At 42.6% G+C, this 13,896-nt stretch overlaps 1 protein-coding gene across 15 annotated transcripts in view; it reads right to left on the bottom strand.

The window, feature by feature from the left end:
* The window catches only part of KCNMA1 (potassium calcium-activated channel subfamily M alpha 1), a 561,760-nt gene that overhangs the window by 177,394 nt on the left and 370,470 nt on the right, over positions 1-13,896 (bottom strand). For all 15 annotated transcript variants that reach the window (XM_081007630.1, XM_081007632.1, XM_081007631.1 and 12 more), the window contains exon 10: positions 2,736-2,846. In XM_081007630.1, coding sequence (XP_080863756.1) covers positions 2,736-2,846 — 111 coding nt within the window. The remainder of the gene's footprint in view (positions 1-2,735; positions 2,847-13,896) is intronic.

Raw genomic sequence — 13,896 nt, 5'->3', positions numbered from 1 at the left:
AACTGTGGCTTTGCATGACTTGAGCAATCACATGGACTCCCAGTGAGAATATCAGGGCAGTTTGGCTCTTCTTGCTATGAGTTTAGCCATGGTTTGGTTTAGCATGTGGTGTTACCCGTATGTGGATTGTGTAATGGCTTACTGCTTGTGATTTCTCTGGGAAATATAAACCATGAGTCCAGTTTGAGTCAACAGCCGTGATCCTTCCCCCTAAGCGCTAAGATATTTTCTCCTTTGTGCCAAGCCAAAGTTTGGCTTAATGTTACATGAGAACAGAGCTAATCTGTTAAAAACAAAACAAAAGCACCACTTTGCCATTTGCACTTTGCTTTATCCCACACTTCTCAGATAATTATACCCCGTTTAATGTAGCCTGCTGTTAAGGGCACTGATATCACTCGTTTCAAAATTGCTCCCAGCATTTAACTGATAAGAGAAAGGTCAAAACTGCCTTACAAGCAGCTTTGAAAAAAAGGAAAAGGAAAAAAAACAACCCTGTCAGTTCTGGAAGACATGTCAGATCTGATGTTGGATTTTATTGTAATGGCATGATCATGACAAACAGCAACTACTTTAGAGCATTCATGACTATTGGCAAGGACATTTATGGGGAATTATTAAAATCTGTCTAGAGAATCTGAGATCCAGCCTCTCTTTTTTATCTGTGTATTGTTTCATAGTTATGAATATTTGCAAGAGAGGAACACTTCTGCCTCTCTGGAAACTTGTAAATAGTTAGTTACCCATCTAACCACCTGCGGCAATCATGGATAGCCTCCAAGCAGGGAACCAGGAAGAGACACTTTCATAAACTGGAAGAGAGGAAGGAAGGAAGGAAGGAAGCCTTCCTATCTATCAATATGATTCAACATTAAGTAAGTGTAAGCAAGGGGACACGGGTGGTGCTGTGGGTTAAACCACAGAGCCTAGGACTTGTCGATCAAAAGGTCGGCGGTTGGAATCCCCGCGACAGGGTGAGCTCCCGTTGCTTAGTCCCTGCTCCTGCCAACCTAGCAGTTTGAAAGCACGTCAAAGTGCAAGTAGATAAATAGGTACCGCTCCAGCGGGAAGGCAAACAGCGTTTCCGTGTGCTGCTCTGGTTCTCCAGAAGTGGCTTAGTCATGCTGGCCACATGACCCGGAAGCTGTACGCCGGCTCCCTCGGCCAATAAAGCGAAATGAGCGCCGCAACCCCAGAGTCAGTCACAACTGGACCTAATGGTCAGGGGTCCCCTTTACCTTTAAGTCTAAGCAAGTGGCCTAGTAAGAAATATTGTGGACTAGAAACTTGTGGATTGACTTGCAAAGCTGGATACAGTCAGAGACAGAACTTGAATAGCATAATGCATCATCTCAAGTACAATGCTTCTGCTGGTCTTATATTCAATTGCAAGCCATTTTTATATACAGTAATAAAGTATAGAGAAATAAAGTCATGCACATGCATGTATGAACCTGCTCTCCACAGAAGTATCCAATTTGCATTTAAAATTTATTTTTTCAGAAGATTGTTTCAGCTTCAGCCTACGCCCCAAATATCAAAACAATAGTACCTGGGGGAAGGGCTAACAGAGAGCATGTAACAGGTTCTTGTATAAGCCAGAAGTTTATTTGGGTTGGGACGATTTCTGGGGCTTTGCCAAATGGTCTTAGAGACTGTACAGCTTATTGTTTCTAGCACCCCAGCAATTCCCTGCACTTCCCCAAAATGTTATTTAAGAGCCAGCCAGCCTGTTGGTTTAGCACCATCTGAGCAATGATTAGTTTCCAAGACATGGACAAAAAGTAGGCTTATGCTAAAAAAAAAAACCCCAAACATTCTGTACATGTGCAAAATCTCATTTTACATTCCGAGTTGTAGAATAACTTCTCAGGGAAATTTATGCTTGGATTCATAATGCATTCAAGCATTACTACCGGGGCCAATTCATAATCTGAAATAAGGAATGACAAACTAATTTGAGCCAGTTTTGCATCTGTTGATTGAATTTTGACATTCCTTCCATACATGCAAAATATATAAAACCTTTTGTGGTCATCCTCTTGTTAATGACTAGGGCTGGACTGTTTTTTGACTTCATAGTACAGAGTGATGGATTTTTGGTTCCAAGTCTTGGGAGTTATAGGATGACAAGCTATAGAGTATATTTGAGGCCATAATCATGTTTTCTTACATTGAATGATTTCCTCTTTAATAAGCATTATAACATTTATAGTTATTTTTAAAAAGCGGGGGGACAATGGGTAAGCTTAACTGTTACAAAGTATTATAGCATTGTTCTGCAATATGGGTTGTGCAACAATTTTTGCAAGCACGAGACACCCACCCACTGGATTCAGCTCTTGTGGTACACTAAGAAATAGACTCCTGCTAATGGAATGGCCATTGTGCAAGTGGAATGAAAGTTGGGTATCACCCTATTTTATGCAGGCTGGTGGTTTCCAAACTTCCTACTTTCTAACAATCCTGTCCATCTTAACTTGTCTACTAAAGAGTCAATGCACATTCACAACAGACAGAACTTTTGCTTCTTATTGAAGTTTCATGAGCATCTTTCTAGGTACAAGACCACACACAGTTCCATCGGGTTGCTGGCCATGACTGTTGGTTCTCACTCCTCTCCCACATGAACTGACAGACAAACTTCACTTTATATTTTTTTCCCTTTAAAAAAAAAAAAAATTTAAAAAAAGCACATTGAAGCTGGTAATTGAAGGTTTGAATTTTGTACTTACTTATGCAGAAAGACAATTTCTACGTTCACATCATCCCTGTCCTTGTGCAGGAAGTCCTTCAGGAAGTTGGACACGCTTTCCAAAGTTATGTGGCCACAGACAACTATGTGCCTGGGACAGGGAGAAAAAAAAGGGAGGGCACAGTTAAAAGTTTGCTGAGAGGAACAACCAGGCAGGAACACAAGCAAGCTCAAGAGAATTTGGAAAATCACTCCTTTGTTGTGGAAAGAAAGAAATGTGAAAAGGGGAAAGGAAAGAAGCACCAATCTACTGGTGTGTGCCTCCAGTTCATTCCTGAAAGAGAGAAAGGAAAATACCGACACATTGAGAAGCCCAGAGACACCAGAATACTCCAGCGGTCTAATTTAGCAAAGGATTATTACGAGCAAATGGCCAACTGGTTATGTGTACATAATAATGGGACACAGGCCCTTTTCGGTGTAACAATTCTGCTTGCTTAACTATGGGCCATTCACTCATCCCTCACCTCTTTCCTCTTTGCTTAAGTGCTTCAAACCTGGTCTGTTTAAACTAGGAATCCCTCTTTACATACAAAAAAGGGGAACTCTGGTTTAATGCCTGTTGACCTAGCCTGATCTTAAACCAGATCTGAGTTTGGCCTACAACTAGTAGTTTCTAGTGTTGCTTGCTGAAAGGGTTACATGATGCTTTACCAAAGATGTCATGGACTTTGAAGACACTCAAACTCAGAACGCAAGGGAGAAATGTGCTAAGAGGAAGGCACACTTGGCAAATCCACACCATGATCAACTCCTGTCCGGAAACCAATGTCCCCACTGTGGAAGGACGTGTGGGTCCAGAATTGGCCTCCACAGTCACTTACGGACTCATTGTTAAAACCGTGTTTATGGAAGACAATCTTACTCGGCTATGAGTGATCGCCAAAGAAGAAGGAGAAGAAAGAAGAAGAAGACATGATGCTGGTGGTTTCTTTCAATCACCAGGTTTATTGCCCATTATAATCAAAGGTTCCTTCATCTTAACTGTTTGCTAAAAATAGATTATTATACATTATAGTATATTGTAAGAGCTAAAGTTGTAAAAAAACTGAAGACTTAACCTAGATCATGCACTGATCAAAGGTATGCTTGGGGTGTGCACCATGTAATAAGTCTATTTTCCTAAAACTATAAATTTATTTAGCTAATAACTGATTATTCCTTAACCATATCCTCAGTACCAAAATATGCTTATCCAAGGAAAACATGATTCGAGCTTCTTGTTTAAAAGTATCCTTCCTCTTTCCCTTTGATTTTTTTTCCACCCAGCACTTAATTTTACTGTGTAACTGTGTATCTTCTGGAATTTTGGGATCGGTGCTTTTTCTTTCTTTCAGGGGGTACTCATGGGTACGCAGCACCGGCACCTATCTTTTCTGTTTTTAATAACAATAATAATAATGTGTGACACTTACTGGAACAACTTCATGGTGAGTACTTGCACCTATTTTTCTAGAAAAAGGAAGCACTGGTGATCTCGATCAGGGATTGGAAACCCATTGACTCTCCAGATGTTGCTGAGCTACAACTCCCATCAGCCCTGACCAACGGCCACGCTGGTTAGGGTTGAGGGAATTGGAATCCAACAACACGTGAAGGTGTAGCCCTGACAGTGTCTATCTCAATTTCTTCCTGTGAGTTTCATTTGCCATAAGGAAGGACCCAGTGCCCTGTGAGCAGTCCCATTAGCAGGGGCAAGGTAAGGCCACCTCCCCAGGCGGCGGGAAGCCCCCCACCCCAGGTGGTGAACTTTGAACTGGAGACTTTCTAGCTCTCAGGTAACCATCCTTAGTCACCATGCTCCATAGACATAGAAATCTGCTACGTCCCTTGAGAGTCACAGCTTCCTCACCTCTACATGCAGATAAGCCATTTAACCTATCGTACATAACAGCTAGGGACGCGGGTGGCGCTGTGGGTTAAACCACAGAGCCTAGGACTTGCTGATCAGAAGGTCGGCGGTTCGAATCCCCGCAACAGGGTGAGCTCCCGTTGCTTGGTCCCTGCTCCTGCCAACCTAGCAGTTTGAAAGCACGTCAAAGTGCAAGTGGATAAATAGGTACCGCTCCAGCGGGAAGGAAAACGGCGGTTCCATGCGCTGCTCTGGTTTGCCAGAAGCGGCTTAGTCATGCTGGCCACTTGACCTGGAAGCTGTACGCCGGCTCCCTCGGCCAGTAAAGCAAGATGAGCGCCGCAACCCCAGAGTCGGCCACAACTGGACCTAATGGTCAGGGGTCCCTTTACCTTTACCTTTACATAACAGCTAACGCAGCAAGACTACAGATCTCCTTACAAATACAGTGGTACTTCTAGTGGTACAGTGGTACTTAATTCGTTCCGGAGGTCTGTTCTTAACCTGAAATTTTTCTTAACCAGAGGTGTGCTTTTGCTAATGGGGCCTCTTGCTGCTGCTGCACTGCAGGCACACAATTTCTGTTCTCATCCTGGGGAAAAGTTCTCAACTTGAGGTAACTCTTCCAGGTTAGCTGAGTTTGTAACCTGAAGCGTTTGTAACCTGAGGTACCACTGTATTTTGTTTTACATGCAAATAAGTAGGATGTTAAGTTATACCCAAATATTTTTTCTCCAAAGGCAGAGAATATGACTGACTGGAATGACTACTGAGGGCTTTGGGCTTCCATTACAAAGGCTTTTTCTTCTTCTTTTAAGTAACATAAAAAGGGGTTCCTAAATGCAGTATAAGCATTGTGGTTCGAGGACCCGATCCCCGCGTAGTGGAATGAAAACACGAGGACACGTGATATAAGGTTGATGGGCAAGAAAAGGCCACAACTTTATTGATTACAGCAAGTGAAAAGGTATTGGCTTAGGCATTGGATTACGTCAGCTGACTCCACCCCCTCAGAGAGGGTTGAGTCTAAAACAGGGGGGTTTATTCACCAGTAGGTGGAGCCTGTTGATGCTAATCCAACTATAAGCTCTCCCCTGATGTCACCGAGGGTCGTGCCATGGCCTCCCGCCAAGCAGGCATCGGACAGAATACACGACCGCCAGATTCCTTTAACGGAATACCCAAAAATTGAAGGCATAGGCGATGGCCACACCTAGCCCTTCGACACACCACAACACATTATTCCAATGCCTAACCTACCCACCAATACCACAAAAGTTGTGATGATTGCTACGAGGTAGGCGAAAAAACCAAAAAGCCTAATGCCAAATGGAAAAATTCCTACCAGGCCCCCCGGACAACCAGGGCGACCAACCTAAGGTCCATAGCAAGGCCAAAAGAAAACTGAGACCCTGAGCTCTAAGGGAGTGGAGGGTGGGTGACTCGCGACGGGACGACGAAAAGTGAGGCTGGAAGGCCGGTGCCGCAGCAATTTGGGCTGCTAAACACGCCCCCTCGCAGGCACCTGGTTGGGTGCCTGCCCGTGGGCGTAGGCCAGGTGAGTGAGAGGCAGGGGGCTAACGCCCCCTGCTTGAGGCGGAGTCCAGCTTCCGACCACAACCACTCCCCTCTCTTGCAGGAGGAGAGTCTTTCACTGCATAGTTTGCAGCTTAATCCTTAATTTACACATGTTTTCACAAAAGTGATTTCCACTGAGTGCATTGGGAGTCATTTCCTGGTAACTATAATTAGGATTGCAGTCTTAACATACCATTGCAAATGAGCAACCAAAGAATCAGATTTGACAGTAGCGAATATGACAGCATTTTATAATGTTCCATGACACAGCCTCCAGTGCCTTACATCTCAATCCTAATTATTTTTACTTAGAAGTAAGGTTCTTTGATTTCAGATGAACTTCTTTTCAAGAAAGTATGCTGCAGAACACAGTGGGGAGGGGAGGCCGGCAACTCCAACTGACATCAATGAGATTGATCTCCAAGTAATACAATAGTCTATGATCCTTGCGGAGTGTTGAGTTTTTGCTAGCTATTTAGTGTGTAAATTGGTTCAAAGACTGAGCTGAAATGGCCAACTGAGGGATGGACATTTTCATCACGACACAGATTAAACTAACGTTTTTATTCCTCACAAGTTTTCAGAAGGTTGCTGCATATGAATTATTGTACTCCCATGCTTCCTGCCATTAATTTCCCACGTGTCTCCCGATATTCATTGGTGATCTATGGGAATGAGTAGAGACAATCTCTTGCTGATATCCTACTACAGTGTGCATATAACCCACAGGTGAACCAGTCATCTGTGTCATCATGCTAACTGGTGTGGAGAGTTTGACTACTATCATGTTTTCCCCAATTCCGCAACAGGTACAAAGTACAGAGGAATTATCCTCACTATTTGGCCAAGCAATGCCAGCGACCAGTTTACAAAGTTGGGACTTGCCTCCCTTGGATACGTACCACCTCCTAAATGGTAATCTGTATTCATTTACAGAAAAGAGCGTGGCTAAAGTTCATTTTGTTAAGACAATGGCACCACACTGTTCAATACACAGGTCTCGTGGAGGGTCACCAAGTCTCCCTCTTTTGTTGTGCACAATATAAGACTGTATTCATCAGCTGGCAGCTGAACTGGCAGCAGGTGGCAGATAATGAGCAAAGCACTTTCAGAGGTAACATTTAGACCATCCAGGTCACTCCTGCTTTGTAATTGTTCTGAACACATTCCAGTAAATGTGTCTGTGTGGTGGTGGGGAACCACTGACTGTAAGCTATGAGAGATAGGCAGCAAGCAATCACCATCCATGTAATTTACCATTAGGGGCCTTTATGAGCTCCTGCCCTTGTTTCATAATTCAATGCTTGACTAAGAATGTGAGAAATAATTGTGGGGGTCTTGTTGGTGGGAGGATAATAATGCAGAACAATGGATAAATCGAGAACAAGCACAAAAGCTTCATTAGCATCACCACCCAACATGGTTCTACTTGGAGTGGCGTCATTAGTGACAGTGAAATTGCACCATTATATAGCACAGTACATCCTATATAGCATTGCTTTCTTCAGTGGGCCAGAAAGAACGAGTTAAAACAAAACCCTGCATATTTAACACGTTCTTTCTAGCCCAATGAAGGTTTCTTTTTCAAAAAATAAAATCATTATAGTGATTCTGTCTATATGCCTAAATCCAAGGCTTTTATTATTAACTCTCAGAATTTGTGTTTCTCCACTAACATAATCTAATACAGAGGATGTGTTAGGGTGCACAGAGGGATTGTGAGTCAGCAGGGGGAACAGAGCACAGGAAGACTCTGAAGAAGAGCACAGAGATGGACAGATGGCAGAAACATGGCGGAAAGGAAGAGCAGGGTTGGGACAGGACGGAGGGAAGAAACAACAACAGGGTGGAAGGAGTAGGGACCAGTGTTAGTGAGCAGACTGGCAGAGGATAAATTGAGCTAGCACAGGCTTCCTCAAGCTCAGCCCTCCAGATGTTTTTGGCCTACAACTCCCATGATCCCCAGCTAGCAGGACCAGTGGTCAGGGATGATGGGAATTGTAGTCTCAAAACATCTGGGGGGTGAAGTTTGAGGAACCCTGAGCTAGCACCTCCTTTGTGGAGCAGTGCATGTCACTTGGGGAGGAGGGTGTCCTATTTATTTCTGAGGCCGCCTCTATTTTCCTGCAGGGGAAAATTTTTTACTCTCTGGTGGGGGTGTCTTCTTCCTCCACCAACACAGGGGGAGTTGATTTTTGTTCTTGTTTTATTGGTTTGTTTTTGTTCTCGTTTTATTAAATATTTTGTGTTCTCAGTTTGTATTTTTATGTTGTGAACCGCCCTGTCATCTATGGATGAAGGGTGGTATATGAATTTGCTAGTGTTTCAAGGTGAGCAGGTCTCTGCCCAAGCCTCTGTTGCTGTTCACCATGAGTAGTTCCTGGCTTATGAAAGGTTAAGTGGGCAGAACCAAAGCTGCTAAGCCTTTCAGCCCTTGCTCGGTTCAAAATATGACCCCAGATAAAAATTAGTTGTCAATGAAGGCTTACCATTCACATTCTGAATAAGAAAGGCAGGCACAGGGATGGTACTAAAAACCCCTACATGCTGTTGACATCGTCCAGCAGCCCCACCCTTCTCTTATTCCCATATGATTGCCAACTTTCTGACAGCATTCTTCTTCAGCTGTTGCATCACAAAACCAAATCCATACCTAAAGGAGCATGAAACTGAAAACCTGGCCTATTGGCTATAACCAGTCTCCCTCCCTCCCTCCCTCCCTCCCTCCCTCCCTCCCTCCCTCCCTCCCTCTCTCTCAGAGTTTTGGCTTACTTTTTTAAACGCTCCTTCTTACAGCACAGTTTCTGATTTATGCAACCAAATCTACAATAATCTCTCCATGTGGCCATGTCACCACCATGAAGACTACTCTTTGCCATGCGCTGCTCAATTGCCAAGAGGAAATGATGGAAGAGAATACAACATTTTAACAGCAAGCATCTATTGATCTCCACATGCCACTTGGCACGATTCAAAGATGTGCACAGCAGGTCAATGTAGCCATTAAGGAAAAACTTGCTTGCCTGTATTATGAAGCTGCATCCTTCTGCTGGATGAAAGATTGGTTTTTGTTAGAAAACACTGATGTCCTAGATCTGGAAGGGTTTAACAATGCTTTTGGATGGCATGCATATTTGTGGTACGACAAGGTGAAGTCTCATAAGATGTTTAAAAACCATATTGTCAGGAAATCTTTGTTCACTGTCTGGACTAAATACAAGGACTTAATTGAAAATAAGACTCCGAGGTGGTTATCACCGATGGAGGCTAAGGCCACAAAAATACTTAATATGGGGGGTGGCTGGGCAAAATATTGTGAAATAATAGAAAGAGAAGGTGACACTTGGAGGTTGCAGAGTTTTGAAAAATTGAAAGGAAAGGTGCGAGACTGGTTTCATTATGCCCAAATTTTAGAGATCTTCAAAAAGGACAAAAAAATTGGTTTCCAGGTGGAAAAATCAGAATTAGAGTTGGAATTACTTGAACCTAAGACGAAAGTGCTTTCAAGAATGTATAACGTTGCTTAAATGGAATACTCAAGATGAGATGGTTAAATCAGCCATGATTAAATGGGCACAAGACATTGGATACAACATTATGTTTGAAGACTGGGAAAGGTTATGGACCACCGGTATGAAATTTACGGCATGTAGTGCCTTAAAAGAAAACATTATGAAAATGATGTACAGGTGGTACATGACCCCAGTCAAACTCGCAAAGATATACCATTTGTCAGACAATAAATGTTGGAAATGTAAGGAGGCTGAAGGAACATTCTTTCACCTCTGGTGGACATGCCCGAGGGTGAAGGCCTTTTGGGAAATGATTTATAACGAGTTGAAAAAGGTATTTAGGTATACCTTTAATAAGAAACCAGAAGCCTTCCTCCTGGGCATTGTGGGCCAGAGAGTGTTAAAGAAAGATAGAACTTTCTTTTTATATGCAACTACAGCAGCAAGAATTCTTATAGCTAAATATTGGAAGGCACAGGAGTTACCCACACTGGAAGAGTGGCACACGCAACTGATGGACTACATGGAATTAGCCGAAATGACGGGCAGAATCCGAGACCTGGGAGAAGAGGCAGTGGAAGAGGACTGGAAAAAATTTAAGGACTATCTACAAAAACATTATAAGCTATATGAAAGTTGAGAATTTGCTAAGTTTTGGGGAATACATGCTTCAGTATTGAGATTTGAAAATGATTGAAATTAAGTCATGACGGTGAAAAGTTTAAATTTAGAATATATAAACAGATGAAAGTACAAAAACATATGAAACAAGGCATTAATTTGCTGTATAATACTATTTTATTGTAAAGAATGCAGGGATGGAAGATTTGGGGAAGTCCAGTTGAATATGAAAAAAGATGTGGAAAAGTGAATTTTCTTCTTTCTAACTTTTTCCTTTTTTGTAAAACTGCTTTTGTTGTGTAAATTGATGATGGATTTTGACTTTGGAAAATAAGCAATAAAAATATTATTTAAAAAAAAAAAAAAAGGAAAAACTTGCTTGCCTGACTGCCTCCATTCTCCAGCTGTCCTCCAATACATGCCTTCTATATTTTCTTGTCTGTAAGCAACACAACCTATAGTCTATGGTGAATGGTCTCTGTTACCATTCTATACTTGGCTTGTTTTACCTTTCCTACAATCCACTGCCATCTGCCTGTGTCATATGCTTCAGTCCAAAACTGGTTTCCTTTGAACAACCCATGACTTAATCGCCATAATAACCTTGTTAAGCCCTACTTGTTGAATTTCCTACGACCTTCTCAAGCACTGCACTTATTTCCGACCCAATTCATCCAGATGATTAGATTCATCTAGGAATGCCAGCGGCTGATGTACACCAATCCAGTAGCTTTTGAGCAGCTTGCCTCAAAAGCGAAATACTGGCCAGGGATTCCTGAAGACAACCCACCACTTCCAAAAGCTTACCAGCTCATGTTGGATAAAGCAGGAGGTGGAAGATGGAGTCACCTCTGTCTGTCTGTCTGTCTGTCATCTATCTAACATTCCCCCCACTGAAACGAACTGGAATAACTAACTACTCTAGCACCAGCCTGAAGTAGTTGATGGGGATGCTCCTGGGGGCTCTCAAGGGAATAAAACTGCCTTAGAAATACCCCATACTGCTCATACCTGTGCATACCTACACCTATGCAGCTTCCCATCTCCTCTGTGATCATTCTGCCCCACCCCAACAGAAAGGTGCTTCCAACCCATAAAAACTCTTTCCAGCCATCAGATCTCCAAGCTAAGATTGCTCTCTTAGTGTGCAATAGCTTCACTTCAAACTTTAGCTGCTCAGTAGAATGGTAAGAAGAAATCAGCTGGTTCCAGACTGTCATCTTGAATCGAAAAGAATCACTTGTCTCCTGCTAGAATAAGTGAAATTTATTCTACAGATAAGATCAAAACCAGATTGTCTGCATGCTTAAAGAATGTTATTAGGGACACTATTTCAGAAACCCTGGAGAACCCATATTGTTCCAATCATCTGATCTGAAGAGTTACAGACTCCCCAGTTCCATGCCAAAATTCATGTCTTAAGTGTTTCTTACTTCAGCTTCGTTGAAACAAAATGTTTCTAGAAGCCAACTTAATGAAATTAGAGATGCTGACAAAGCTCATTATGACAAGGCCCATAAACGAGCTTCAGGGGCTCAGACCTTCACCTCAAAGGATAACTGAGCATCAGGATAACCCTGAATTCTTCAGATTAAAACCCAAGTCAGAGAAGAATTCCTGGCTTACTACAATGCTAGCAGCCCTTGAGAAAACTCTATTTCCCAAGAGCCACCAGGGCCTACAGAGCATGTCAACCAAACAGGAGCAGACTTTGGTAATATGGCACCCTGAGTGAGGACAAAATTTGGTGCATCCCCTCTAAATATTTCTTCACAATAATTCATTTAGGTACAGTTTACCCATTTGTATGCTTTATTATTACTAGTAACACTACTATAGTTTGCACCCCCTTGGCTTGGTGCCCTGTGCAAGGTACTGCACTGCCCTAAATCCAGCACTGAGCCAAAGAAGAGGGGGAGAAACTCCACTGTCCCTCTCACTGCAGCTGTTGCCACCACCACCGCTGCCCTGATAGTTTAAAAGTTTAAAAGGGCTCCTGAGTCCCACAGGGGCGCTGCAGAAAGAATGTAGTTGGTCAAGGGAGCCGTGGACTCAAATAGGTTGAAAACCTAGCTGGTCACTAGGAGTTGCTTGAGAAGAACAAGCAAATAAATAAATAAATATATTTATTCAATGATGATTAACATGCAATTCTAGAGCCAAAATCACTGCTCCATGCTGGACCTTAACACTGCATCTCTTTAGCACGGAATAATTAATTATAAACTGTCTTCTTGGAATTTATTATAATGCTTAGTTATTGGTTTGAGGTAATGATGTTATATGTGGAGTGGGGGGAAAGCCAGCTCAGAACACTTTATTAGTACTAGACCTTTAGTTAATTATTGTTTTTCTTTTTTTAACTTACTCCAAATTCCTCTGGAATTGACTGCTATTACTGCTGGGCTTCCTCCTTTCCCATTGGTATTAGCACTTAAGTAAGGCAAAGCTGCAAAGTCTGGGGCTTTCCCATAATACCATACTGCTAAACGTCAGGCCCAGAATGGAAACTAGCTCATCAGCACCCCACTAGTTCAGTACTGAGATGCTGTGGGAAAGTTGCAGTTTAGCTAGAGCAGGGGTGTGGGTGGCTCTCTAGATGTTAGTGAACTACAACTCCCATCATCCCTAACCATTCGCCATGCTGACGGGGATGATAGGATATGGAGTCCAGTAACATCTGGAGGACCACATGTTCCCCATCTCTCAACAGGAGTTCAGCCAATACTAGAATATCCACAGTTACTTCTAGTCCAGACCAGCAGAGTTTAGTTTAGTTTAGTTTTTAGTTTAGGTAATTGTTTATTTATAGCTGTTTGGTGATGTGGGTGCTGATTTTATATCAGGCTTGCACACATGGTCTACGAAGTCAAATGTCACTAAGTCCGCTTCTCATCCTCCAAAGTAAACTAAAACAGTTAATACAACAGATGCACCACTATGATTTAGCACATTCAGGTTTTCCAAACTTCTAAGAGACAATACACGCCCCCCAAGTTAAAAATAGAGGTACATGTCACTCACTATATCAAATGTTTATTTTTAGAATATGCACAAGTAAGACTCACCAGTCCTCAGAGGAGCCCACTCTCATCTTTTGCTTGTGTATACCCCCCCCCCAATTTCTAGGAGGCAATTCCAAGAGCAAGCTGCAAGCCCTGATCAATGCATCATGCGGAGAGACAGTGGGCTGCCTCCTCTGTGGGTAGATATTGAGGGCACATAGGAGCCTTGCACTTTTAAATTCATTTATTTTCCATTGCATGCTGCCCACACATCTTTCACTGCAGACTTGTGTAACCCAGTGAACAGTTTGGAAAGTATAATTTTAGAATATGTGAGCATGAATCCATATGAACAAAATAGGACATTGTTTTTGTTTCTTTTCCCTACGTACGTAGCTTTGCCAACCACAATTAGCAAATCAGTTCCCTCCCCAACAAGATGTGTGACAAGCCCAAAGGTACACTAAGGGAAGTACAGTAAAGACCAGTTGGGCCCACATAAGCTACTCTAGAAATTAAAACAATGGGAACCTCAGCATAATCCTTGAGGTGGGATATTCCCTTTCTGTGCAC

Source organism: Podarcis pityusensis (assembly GCF_964106645.2).
Source record: "Podarcis pityusensis genome assembly, chromosome: 5".
Taxonomy (NCBI): domain Eukaryota; kingdom Metazoa; phylum Chordata; class Lepidosauria; order Squamata; family Lacertidae; genus Podarcis; species Podarcis pityusensis.
This window is presented reverse-complemented; position numbering and strand designations above follow the sequence as displayed.